General features: G+C 38.3%; 1 protein-coding gene across 1 annotated transcript; it reads left to right on the forward strand.

Annotated features, from left to right (window-relative positions):
- Positions 1–2,180: 2,180 nt before the first annotated feature.
- On the forward strand, positions 2,181–11,513 carry LOC143846972 (integral membrane protein (Protein of unknown function DUF92, transmembrane)). Its single transcript, XM_077355607.1, has 5 exons — positions 2,181–2,582; positions 2,695–2,808; positions 5,037–5,259; positions 9,804–10,052; positions 11,308–11,513. Exons 1-5 carry the CDS (start codon positions 2,437–2,439, stop codon positions 11,437–11,439), a joined length of 864 nt encoding a protein of 287 aa, XP_077211722.1. The 5' UTR covers positions 2,181–2,436; the 3' UTR covers positions 11,440–11,513.
- The last annotated feature ends 2,001 nt before the right edge of the window (positions 11,514–13,514 follow it).

The raw sequence follows: 13,514 nt of genomic DNA on the forward strand, positions 1-13,514 counted from the left end.
TGTTTTCTTCAACCTCTCACATTTTGGTGAATCACGTATCAATTATACATTACTTAAATGTGTACGTTTATTGGATACATTATGTACATCCATCGTGCATAATCACCAAAATAAATTAGGCACAATGGTGTACAAATGTTGCATGCATGCAATAAATTATGCACAATATTGTGCATCCATTGCATGCATTGTGTTTGTATATCAGACATTTTTAAAAATTTAACCTTATGGGATTTTTTATATAGTGTCTGCGCGTAGGTGCAAAAAGATACACTGGGTCCATCTTGTTTGAAGATCCAGACCATTCATTTGTTGGGCCCAACGCAAATAGGATGTGCCCCTAAGATTATCCTAACTCTCTGATTTTTGTAGATATCTATATGGTTCCATCCCTTGACAGATCAAAGGTTTAGGATCATCCTAAGAAAATAATTTTGAGAGCACAATGGGTCATACTGTATTTTTTTTTTAAAAATGCGTGCACCTATTTCATGTATTTTGCTTGTGTTTCACTCTTGAGACCCTACATGTGAACCACACTATGTGGACTATTATTTTTTCCGTGAGATGTTTTCTCATGGAAAACATGGACAAGATTTTTGTTTATGAAATGTCTTTTCGTACCGTATACTAATTTTGCGTGCTTGCACAAAATTACGTGATATTGCAATGCCGTCTCGATCAACGGTGGAGATCAATTCTTGCATCCCACATGGCCGACATGTAAGTGCAATCAGGCAGTGTTGGTCATATGCTGAACGGACATCCTATGTGTCAATAAATAATTACAAAAAAGGGAGATGATAAATTCGCACCCCGTGTAGGATAGTTCACACTCCTTTAACATGAATTATGTGGCGGACATTACTGTACTACTTTAGCGCTTTTTTCACTTTAAACTTTAATGCTCTGTATGGTTGCCGGGTTTTTTTTTGTTCCTGGGAGTTATGTGGGAGAAAAAAATACCCAGGGAGATAGGTGGGAAAAAAAAAGTCCTACAAGTATCCTGGTAAAATAAAAATCCCATGTTTGGTTATGTGGGAGAAAAAAATACCTTGGGAGATATGGTGGGTAAAAAAAACACCTTTGTTTGGTTGCTTGAACTGTTGGGTAGAAAAAAATTCTTCTCAAGCTTATTTTTGGTTCTTGAATTTATTTTTGTTCCTAGGGTTATCTTGGGATGGGATGAAAAGGCAATCATTACAAAAGTGGGATTAAAAATTTCACCCCACAAGTAATCATTACAAGAGTGGGATTAAAATAAACCTAGTGTTAAAAGGCAACCAAACATGGGATGGGACCAAAATTTAACTTACTCTCCCACAAAACTCCCAGGAACAAAAAAAACCCGGCAACCAAACAGAGCATAAAGGGTTGCGAATTATCCTAGAGAAAGAAAGTCACTTCTTATATGCTTCTTCCTAAAAGACACATTAGGACCCACTTATACCTCGTTTATGTGATAAGATTGGTTGATCCTGATAGCAACCATGAGGCCAGCGAAATGGCATTGAAAACCTGGATCCGATGGTTCTAGGCCATTGATCTATTAAGCCATGATCAATCCTCAATTGGGGTTTCACCAAGAGAATCTAAACCGTTGATCTGTGTAATCATTTATCTTACACATGGAATGTCAGTTAAGGACAGAACCAAGATCATGTAGTTCATCTCATGATCCACGGTCTTGATCTTACATACATGGCCCCCGGTAGGACCCAAAATTTACCTTTTTTTTGTCGATCGTAAAAGTGACTTTCTACAAAGTTGTTCTTTTTTTCTTGTCACCATTGTCCCACTCCCAACAACAGAAGTCTCAGCTCAATAATTTATACCTCGCACGTGACTTGTAATAACAAATGTCTGCCGCTCCCGCCTACCAAATGAGAAATCAACCAACTCCTGCCAATCTTGACCCCTCCATTGACTCGTCATTCATCTGCACCGTACACGTGGCATTTTTTAATGACCTAAGAAAAAAGAAAGAAAGAAGGAGAAATGCTATTCCGATACTCCAACTATAGGTACAGTCAATGGGGCCCATGTCTAACTAAGACCCCACACATTAGATCGAGGGTTCAGATAACTGTTTCATATTGTGGGCCCATGTATTAAGGTTGGGAGCCACAAGTCACGACTAACACAGACTCCCACTTCCCTCCATTACCGTAAAATGATTTAAAAAAAAAAAAAAAAACGAGCAGTCTGAGTCTCTGCCTACTGTGTGTGTGTGTGTGTTTTTTTTTAAATGTTTTTTTCATTTTAATTTCCTTAATATAGAAAGGGATCGATTCTCCGAGACCATTTATAATGCGCACGCCACCACCATTTTATCAGTTGAGAATCATCTGAGAATTTTGGTCTCAAAACCCTAATCCCTCTCCCAACAAGAAGAAGAAGAAGAAGAAGAAGAAGAGAGAGATTTTCAGAAAAAAAATGGAGAATCTCGCAATTCGACCTGTAATCTCTTTGATAATCTCATCTGTAATCGCGGCCACATCTTACCAGCGCAAATCCCTCGATCTATCCGGAGCATTAATGGGGTTTCTAGTCATGGCGATCCACTTTTCTGCAGGATACAGGTTTTTTCTCTTCTTTTCTCCGTCAGTTTGAACTTTTAGGTTTTCTTTTTCTTTCTTTTTGTTTTCATTTTGACACTGTAATTTTAATTTATTTTTTTTTGGATCTTTGCAGATTTGGAGCTCTGTTGCTGGTTTTTTTCTTCACATCGTCGAGGCTCACAAAGGTTGGTGAGGACAAGAAGCGAAGCTTTGATGCCGAGTTCAAAGAGGGAGGGCAGCGGAATTGGTGAGATTTCTCTCTTAGGGTTTCTGTGTTCTTCAGGAATCTGTTTTTTCTTGATACCGATTTTGTTTCTAGGATCTCACAGGCTTTCTCTTTCTTTTTTCTTTCTTTAATGATCATGTAATTACTCTCAGGCTCTGTTCACTTCTTTTCCCCGGAAAGGAAAGGAAAGGATTTCGCTTTCCTTTCCTTTCCTTTCCAGGTGACATGGCAGAAGGAAAAGGAATCCAGGGAAACTGTCAAGGAAAAGGTTTCATTTTCCTTGGAAAGCCTCTTTCTGATATATTTAACCAAATCTCGAGTAACAGGGAAAAAGTCAATTTCCGCGTCATTTTCAGCTTTTAAATAAGAAATTTCACACCTGATAATATTTTTCCCTGGAAAAGAAGTGAACACAGAAATTCTGTCTTGTCAGGGAAAAAAAGGCTGTTTTCCAGGGAATGGAAAACGGCACCAGGGAAAAGAAGTGAACTGAGCCTTAGGGGCCGTTTTTTAGAATACAGGTTTTTTGTTTGAAAACAGTGTCAAAGAGGGTTCATGATCAAGCTGTTGTATGCTGTCCTGACAGCATTTCTTGGATTTTGAGTGAGGAATTCAGGTTTTAAAAATCTCTCTCGCATCCTACGATTTCTAAAACTTGGAAATATGGGAGGATCTGCTGCTACTCTCTTGCTGATGGAAAGAAGGTCGAGTAGTAAAAAACAAGTCAAAAATGACGGCTGGTCCTCTTCTTCTCTTGTCTCTTAGCTACAATTTTGAAGAAATCCCGGGTTCTAATATCAGCGTATCCAAACAGCCCCTTAGGGTTTTCAAGTTCCATGCCTTCAAGAAGTTCATCTCGTACACTTGCTATGTGTATGAAAGTGTAGGAGGCAGATTTCGTGAAGATAACCTAAAACACATTCTACAGGATTATAATATAGACATTATACATGGTAAATTTCTTGAAGAAAACGTGATACGCGTTTTACATATAGAAAAGTAATAGCAGGACGTGCAGAGAGTGGCCGTCCCGGTCCTGAGGTTCTTCCTGTGTGCCCTCGTATCAGTTTCCTTACTGTTAATTTGATTCTTGGTATCACTATCAAAAGGCTATTTCAAGTGCATTGCTTTATGAAATTTTAAGTTATTGACTCTTAGTTTAATTAAGCACATAATTGTTAACACAAGAGGCAGGAAGGATTAGCCCCTATTCCAGGATGCTATGTGGGCGTTTCATGAGAAATTTTTTTTTTTTTTTTTGAATGATAGTTGAAATGATATTTAAAATTAGATTTTAGGATTTTGATGAATTATCGTATAGCCACAAGGTTTCTAGTACAGCCATGAGATTGCTAGTGAACTTAAGTGGACAAATGTGGCAATGAAAATTATGATGATGGGGCAGTGCATCCTTTTGATGTTTTGAGTTCAATGCTCTTATGAAAAACTTTAGATATCATCACCAATGTTGTTCCTGTAAATAATAGATGCTTTGAGATAAAGAGAGAAAGGTTAGAGAAGCGTGGTAGGTAGATTTCGAATGGACGAGTCTAAACCCATTTTATTCGTTAGCTTCACATAATCATAATAGATTGGTATATATAAATAAAAGCTCCAATGACCAAAATACCCCTAGGATGGATTTTGACCACCTCCTGGCTATTCTAGATGTAAATTTGTTAAGCAAAGTCAATAAAGTAGAAAGTATCTAGTCTCTGTCCTACGGATAACCTTGTAAGTCATCTAAGTGTTTAGATACTCGCCGCCGGATACGAATCACCCAAGGTAAAATTGAGTCAACTCTGTAAGTCAATGGTTTTCATGAGGAATTTATATTGGACTAGGGCGAGTCAAAGGAACTTTTGGCAAAAACCGGGTCACCTTGGGCGAGTAAATGTTAAATGAGGAGCTTTTAAATGATGGTCATAATTCCTCCAAAGTCTTCATCTTACAATTTATTCACACAAATGCATCCAAACATTATACTAATATTGGTACGAAAATATGGGGCTGTTTTCTGAAAAAGAAAATTGAGTTTCTATTATGGTTCTGATTTATTTTTTCTGCAAGTGTCCTACATGATTATTTTGACAATCCTCCAGCATGTACTTTAATATATTTTTTAAAAATTGATTATATAGATAATATATTTAGAATGATAGCGCATGAGATTGCTATCTATACTGTTTATCACTCGAACCTAATGTCCTTTTTACTTTCTTTTGATGGGATTGCCTTCTTCTGTACAGGATACAAGTTCTTGCTAATAGTGGAATTGCAGCTGTTTTGGTTGTGATTGTTGGAAATTTGACGGGATGGCAAGACAAGTGCCTGGATTCAAAGGAGTCGGCACTTATAACAAGCCTTATCGGTGGAATTATTGGACAGTATTGCTGCTGCAATGGAGACACTTGGTCATCTGAAATTGGGATGCTTAGTAATTCACAGCCTAGACTGATCACAACCTTCAAGGTAGATATATTGATTATCCTGGTTTTAAAAATAGGTCTGTTAATTTTCCAGTCTAGGAAATCTCTATACATTGTAATTATAAGCAGAACTACCTGATTCGTGCATTTCCCCCCTTTTGATTTAATTTTCTCTATTTCCATTTTAGTTTTAGCTTGTGGTTTTCTGCTTAGCAAGCATGGCCCATTTATTAGTCTCCAACTGCTGCTATTTTCAGTTCATTACCCGCACAAGAACATGGCACTTTTTACATTACCTTGAGAGTCTAGATTACTAGTAGTAATGACTCTAGCTATATGATAGATTACATTGCCATTTCTTTTTCATTTTTTGATGTAATGCCATTAGTCTATCTTGACCCTTACTCTTGATGTGATGCTCCTGCATTTAGCAGTTGAAAGGTGAAAGGTGACATTTTGAAATGAATGCTCCATAAAATCCTATAATCAGTAGTATTTCCATCCCTCACACTCTTAAATTTTCTATTATGTAGAAAAGAATTATTATAAATGGAATAATGATAACACTATATAGACTTCCTCAAGTTCGCATATGGCTGATGTTGTCTTCTTACAGACTTAGTATAATAAGGAAATCTTCTTGTTTGTCAGACATCCCATCTATCACCATTCATTTCTTATCAAATTCTTCGTTTGTTCTGTGAAATCAGTGGCCAACTTTTTCTGTTTAGATTATTGTTCTAAAGTTTGAGTTCGGCACTTTTCTCAGCATATGATGCTTTTCTTTCTTCATCTTTGTATTCACCCTTGTCGACTCATCATGAACATTGGTCGTATGTGAGATTCGTAGATTGGGTGTATTGTTGTGTAAGTGGAGCTTGCCTTGTTGTTGCACTTGCAGTGACAGTGAGACCTTTCAAGCAGTTGGAATTCAAATAGTTCCCTTGTATGGGAACTATTTTGTGCTTTGCTTTTATTAAAGTTCCCACGTTCATGGAATTTGGACCTCTCCAGTTTCTTCGTGGAATGTTGATCAATAGTATTACTTTGCTGTAGACGGAGACACAGTATGATTAGATACAAGTTCACTAGGTGATAATACACACATCATGAATAGATTGACAAAGCCTTCAAGTAACTTGAGTCCAATTCATAATTGGATTTTTGTAGTCTGTTGGAGATGTTGATCGAGAATCAGATGGGAAATTGGCATATCATGTGAGAGGATACGTCCATCGTGAAGAGGGGCCTGAATCTGTTAATCACTAAATCTGTTAATCCAGACCACAGAAAGAAAAAGGTGTCCCGCAGATTTACATCATTAAATCTGTTAATCCAGACCACAGAAAGAAATACAAACCTGCTTCCATGTGGCAGCTAACCCGATTAACCTACCAACTTAGAGTGGAATCACCACATTAGGACAATGGTACAACCAACAGTCAACTTCGCCTTGATACCCAAGCAGAACGGTCAGTATTAGTGATCCTGAGCCTCCATGATCTGCCACTCCCACTCCTTTGTAAGACGATCAGCATAATCATTTGCGAACCTTCTCATGTACAAGAACTTTGGATTTAGGATTTTGCACAGGTCCCTTTCATCAATAATATTTGATAGATTCCATGGTCCCCGCGCTTTGCCGCTTGCCTGCGATATGACATTTGATGAATCGCCTTCGATAATCAAGGGTAGATGATATCTATCCTTTACAAACCACTTTAATCTTTATTGGAGCCACAAATCCCGATTGGTCCAGAGAAGGAGATCGTGCTCCCGTTGTTTTCGCAAAACATGCCACTGATACAGGCACGGCCCGGGCTGTCCTCTTTCCTGAAGTTTATTAGATCATCTTCTCAAAGTTGTGTTTCTCTTTTTCTTTATCTCTCATCACCCACAGTTCTTGTTCTAAATTCAATAGGTGGGAGGATGCCAAATTTGCAATCGAAGATGCAACGACAGCACTTGAACCAGAGAAATCTATTCTGGTTTTCATGTTCCCATAAATGGGTGAGAGATTTTGAACTTCATTTCGCTTCTTCCATTTGAGCTGATATCTAAAGGAAGAGCTAGAGAGACCTTTAGTGGTGTACAAAATTTGAAAAGAAAAATCAAAATATATGATTGAAAATTTAGTTGATCTTTGTTTAGTTCTGGCACCAAGCTATGGTTGAGAGTCCAGGATGTATAATTTTAAGCCTATAAAACGGATTCAGGTGGCAGATGGATAGGCAGTTCTGGTCAGACATGATTGGTTTGGATAGGCACGTCCCTGTTCATCACCAAGCTGTTCTGCTGCTAGATTTTGGCATCCATTGACCAAGTATAGTCTAGATTAAGGAAAGGATCAATATCGGAGAAGAAGAATCACCTATTTTGAGTTTCCGAGCCAAGTAGCTTATAGTTATCATGGCGAAGTAGCCAAGTAGCAGCTCCCACCTCCCCCAACGCAGGTTCAACCTCTTCACTTTCATTGTCTTTGTGCCCCTCACAGAGCTAGTTGCTAAGCTGCAAAGTTGTCATCAGTGTTTGCCTATGGGTTTGAGGGGAGGCCCTTGGGGATGAGGAGACTGGTGGCTTTACACAGCAGTGGAGGCGGTCGACTTGTAGAAGGGGGGCACTATCGAAATGACTGTTGGTGGGTGAGGGTGTTGCTGGAGTGAGTATTTGTGTCAGATGCTGGCTGTACTTTTTGACTTTTCTTTTTAAGAAATAACTTTCTTAAAAGAGAAATTACTAGTCAGCAATCTATATTCTATACTGTCCCAGCCAGTCCTATATAGAAAGGGGCAAACTAGATGCGGTGGAATATCAAAATTTAGGGAGTGTCAATATCAGCTCACAATTACATATACCCTGACCATATTGTCCTAATCTTAATGCATATCATTGTAGACGAGACTTACTTTTATATAGTTTGGTTAGTGAACGGAGAAGAAATAAGTTTTTATTGAGTTAGGGGGTTTGTAAACCTCACTATGTAGTCCTTTTTTTAATGGTACCCGAGCCTGTAGTCCTTTCCTTTTATCTAAGAAAAAAATGCAGTTTTATGCATGGATGTGGCATGGGTGTGGTCCTTAAGCATCTGACACAACTACCTCTAGAACCTAGGCATGGGAATACCTCCATACAAAAATAAATAAATTAGCAATTAGAAAAAATTGCAGGATAAAATAATAAAAACACAAACTTAGTTTGAAGAAAAAATCAATTTAATTCAAATCAATATCATTTGGGAAAAATTTATACTCAGGAACAACCAATTAGAAATAATTATTTCACCAACTATGCCAATACATTACATTTTTTGCCAGCAAAACACATCACCCATATGTCTCGGAGTGTCTGTTGTGTCGAGTGTCAAGGCTCCTCAAATGTTGGCACGGTCTAGTTAACACGGAGAAAGGTGACATGTACTTAATCATGAATCTGATCAATGTTTGCAAAGATCTGAAAGGTCTTGTATTTTTGGGATTAATGGACAACGAGTGAAAGGCTTGGTCATTTGCCTATTTTGAGAAGTGATAAAGGGGGTTTTACTATGGTTTGGTTGCCCCTAGGTCCATTATGGCATATGTGGCTTAAGGTGTCTGGGAATGGACCCAGCCACCTGGTCCAATAGCCTAGATAATGACATTGAGTAACTAACTTGCTTTGCGGTCTTACATTACCCAAGGTTGTGCAAGCATTATGTCATGGTCACTTGGACACAAGCTAGGCCCAATATTGTCCTATTATTGAACTAAAAGTTACTTGACTTAATATGGTTTAAGTACCACCTAACTGCTTCAGTTTTTGCAAACATATGCATGTTCTGTAGCAAAGAGGAATGTTTATAGAAACTGACGAGGATTTTCCACTTCATTATAGAGTAACGAAAGATCCTATTCTCAGTTTCACCTATATGTAACCCGAGGAATGCTTTAGTAGGGCACGACCTCATTGTAATACATTGTGCCACCCCACTACAACATAGTGGGCCCACCTTTGATTGATCTGAGCAATTCATTTGATACCCCTTGCTTTGGATCTCCTATGGCCCAAAAATCATCCTGATCATGCAATCATAACATCCGATAATGTGTATTGTTTGTCTTTGAATGCAAACCATTTCTTTTTTGTAGTTTTTTAGCCAACCACTTTCAAGAACAAAAATTACATATTATGAGATGCTAAGATTTGATTATTGGGGCCATAGGAGATCCAAAGCAAGACCTATTAAGTGGACGGTTTTGATCTATCAAAAGTGGGATTCACTCTGACTTCATTATGTAGTGGGGATGCCGCATTGTATTACAATGACGTCAGGCCCTACTGAAGCATTCTTCTATTCGGCTCAAATACCATTCTATGCATTAAAATGTTGTTCGTTCATTGAAAATATTGTTTATCCCTACCACTGCTTCCATAATATTTTCATGAGAATGCCTAGAGCCTGATATTCTGAAAGCTGTGCCGATATCATTCAAAATGTGATTTACTTAATTCTTTATTAATTTCTAAACAGTTTTGTAGACAAAGGTGATCACGTGCTTAAGATTTTCAAGTGCTAGGAGTCTAATTTTTATTCTTAATCTCATTGATCAGCCGGTTAAGAAGGGTACAAATGGCGGAGTGACAACAACAGGACTTCTAGCAGCGGCAGCAGCAGGCGGTGTCGTTGGTCTGACATTTGTTCTATTTGGATTGTTCACAGCAAAATGTGCTACTGATGTAGCTATAAAGCAACTACTGGTAATACCCCTCTCTGCACTCGCGGGACTATGTGGAAGCGTGATTGACTCTCTTTTGGGTGCAACCATGCAATTCAGCGGATTTTGCACTGTGCGAAATAAGGTAAGAAGCACCCTTTCACACCTATGGCTGTCAGTGAGCTGAAAGGTCCATGTTCTTCTAAACTTCAGTCCATGGGTTGGTTTTGACCCTAACTTTAAAGCCCATGGGTGCTCCTAGGTGGGTTGCCTCATAAGGTGGGTTGCCTCACTTCATGCTCATAAGGTGGGTTGCACGTGGGCGCTGAAGACAGAGCCCACGGGTTGTCTCTATTACATATACATTTAGTTTCATAAATGGAAAACATCACTCTCCTCTTGCTGACATAGAAAGAGGAAGCAATAAATGAATTTAATTAGAAGTAAGAATTTTAATAGATATACAGTCTAGTTTCCTACTTTATTTTATTTGCTTATTATACGCCCCAAATAGTCAAAGTTTAAAACTTTATCTTCTCATCTGCATTTTTATGAGTAAAATCTACACGGTTCATACTGGGATGCTAATGTCTTCGAGTTCAACTTTGGGATTATAAATTGTGTTTTCTTATTCTTTTTCTTTTTGAAGATATCGGTGGAAAAGTCATTCCCGAACCAGATATTTCAAAGTTCAAACCATGAAAAAATTTCATTTTCTCATCATTTATCTATAATGGAAAAGATTGAGAAAATATGTATCTTTTTCGATGATTAATTGATTATAGTTAATATGAGTATAGGCTGGCCTGTGCCAGATTGTCTTGTATGTTAGTGGCCCAAGTCTAGGCTGTACATTTAGAGCCTAGCATGGGGTTTAATGGGGTTGTGCTTCAAGTCTTGGCAGGTCAGGTATGTGGTGATCTTGCCCTAGCCCCGCTTCTTATTTGCACCCCTCTCCATCACGCTTTATTTACTCACTAATTTTTGAAGTTAAAACTAATTTCCAATAAGAGCTTAGCACATTAGATAAGTGCAGATGCATATTTGACTAAAGTTTCTATGACTATCAACTTGGCTGATGCCTGGTTAAATGGTTGATTATTTCTAGTTGTGTTGAAGTAAGAGATAAAAATATTGAGAGTTCAAAAATCTACGTTTAATAGTAGCACTTAGTGATTTTGTTATTGAGAAATAATACTATGAGAATACTGAGTTTTGCCTATATTACCTCAGTGTGAGATATTTGTCAATTCCATGTGCCCAGCGCTACTGAAACTGTAGTATTTTTTATAGATCTGTCATTGTTGTTTTTCTTTTCTTGAAAAAAGATTCAGTGTGATGTTTGTGTTTTAACTTGAAAAGAATTTTGAGATGCTATTTTTCTTGTTGTTGTTGTGAAGGTGGTGGGAAAACCAGGGCCGACGGTGAGGAAGATATCAGGTCTGAGCATCCTCGACAACAACGCTGTGAACCTCGTATCTGTGTTGCTAACAACTCTCCTCACTGCCATAGCTTTTTTGTACATTTTCTGAGAATTCTCTTCCACCCATTGGCAGTCTTCCAAACTTTTCAAGGAAAGAAATAAATAACAGTTTGTTTCATTCTATATTCCCCTCTACAAAACAACTGCAATCCTATTTACTTTTCAGAGTTATGATCTAAATGTTTGGCAGGCATTGTTTATCAACAGGTTTTTGTTACTTCGGAGAAATTCATAGGCCATCTTTATAAAGGAATGGAACCATCTGGAGCCATAAGTTTTGACTAGGCTTGTCAATACCAGTCATGCTTAAAATTTAGAAGAAATATATTAATCTCTTGATCAACCTACCATATCTGCAGTCCTGATCCATCAATAATGCTACGATTACGTTGACCTGGAAACAATCAGCTGTTTTGGATGCCTTCAGGCTTCAACTCAATGTTAGTCGTAGACATGTTTAACTTGTGTCTGCCGACCTTTTCTGTTGCCAGCCACACACATAGGGAGGGTGGGAGAGAGCGACATAAAACCTTGTAGCATTGAGAAAAAAAATGAAATGGTGGATCTCATAAAAATCAGTCCGAAATTTTTGAGAGAGAGAGCGAGAGAGATGTCATCCGCTGGCTTGTTTGGTCCGAGACAGACAGCACAAAGCATGCTGTATGCAATCACTCTGGTGTATGTTTATATCATCCGAGCTTAAACATGATTTTTTTTTTGAGAGACAACGATTTATTGATGAACTATAACGGAATTACTTCATATTTCCCACTATTGTAACCACAATTACAGTATCCCTTGCCTGTATGTGTGCATCCTGTCAAACGACCAATTACTCCCAATGCTTAAGCCTTTTGGAGCAATTGGTTGTTTCACATGGTGTAGGTATTGGGTTCAAAACTCTTTGATATTAAAAAATCCACATGCAACGGCCAACTCAAAAAGAGGGGCCACATGTGTAACATGTAGGCCAACCCTAAAAAGAGGGGCCACACTTGTGGGGGGAGAGAGTTAAGGTATAAAATATTAATTAACAACATCTCTAACAACTTGAGCTTTCGGAGTAATTGGTTGTTTCACACGTCCCGCTCCCAATGTCCTCTTCGTGATGGGCAGCGGTCCCTAAGATCTTAATCCTTCTCTCACCCCATCACTCCCCCTGATCTCCATTGCCCGGTCCGGCTAAACGATGATCATCTCCTCTCTTTTGTGCACCTTCTTTTGCTAGTTTATCGGTTGATGAATCACCTTCTATGATTAGTTGGCCACTAGCATAGTTTGCGAACCACCTCAATCCTCATAATAAAGCCCGAGCTTAAACAAGATACTTTTTAGCTTTTCAACAAAATTTAAATTCGGAACTCGCTGGTATCACGACTAAACAAAGGCAAAAGAGAAGGATCACAGAATTAAAAAAAGAAGGTGCGCAAAAGAGAAGGATCACATCATCTCAAGGAAGAGGGAGTGCTACCATCTTTTCCACTTAACTAGCTAGAAGCTATCACATTGGGTTGAAGCACAAAATATGACCAGAAAATGAGCCGGCACAAGAATCACTGGACCTAAGAGGGAGAAAGAAGACAATGAGTTGAGACCTTATAGTTAAAGATTCATGTATGAGGTAAACTCATAAGGCAGGTAATGCACCACTGTGCCTTGACAGATGTTCAAATATGAGATGTCACTAGTTAATTGAAGAATAATTGCAGATTTATCTCCCTAATCAGTGTGTAATATGCAAGGTCAGCTCATTAGCCAACTCATGCACCGCCATGCTCTATGCTCCATTTCTTTTGATGTAAAGAAACATAAAGGATGTAAAGAAACATAGCGTAACTCTTTCTCATGTCTCTTATTTTCCTATTTCCACATTTCTCCTTGAATTGTTCACCTGCTTTAATGGATGGGTTATGTAGACATGAGATTTTATATGGTGTAAGCCCTTATAGTCCCTTATTTTCCAAAAAAGTATTGTACGTACCATATCATAGGATGATCCAAACCGTCCATAAGATGGAACACAACTTAATTAGGCTGTTCCCCAAAAATCATTTCCATAGGATCATTCCATCCCTCAGATCTATAGAGGAACTGTAAGGACCCTCTGTGGATCGGAGGGCTAGG

This window comes from Tasmannia lanceolata, unplaced genomic scaffold (assembly GCF_043159265.1).
Source record: "Tasmannia lanceolata isolate RefF3 unplaced genomic scaffold, GAP_Taslan_0.1 ptg000015l, whole genome shotgun sequence".
NCBI classification, from domain to species: Eukaryota; Viridiplantae; Streptophyta; class Magnoliopsida; order Canellales; family Winteraceae; genus Tasmannia; species Tasmannia lanceolata.

Bases quoted from the DNA above. Each gene is read 5' to 3' on its own strand.
- LOC143846972 (XM_077355607.1), top strand. From the start codon at position 2,437: ATGGAGAATCTCGCAATTCGACCTGTAATCTCTTTGATAATCTCATCT. The intron at 2,809-5,036 runs GTGAGATTTCTC...TCTTCTGTACAG, and splicing joins GAGGGAGGGCAGCGGAATTG to GATACAAGTTCTTGCTAATA. The intron at 5,260-9,803 runs GTAGATATATTG...CTCATTGATCAG, and splicing joins GACTGATCACAACCTTCAAG to CCGGTTAAGAAGGGTACAAA.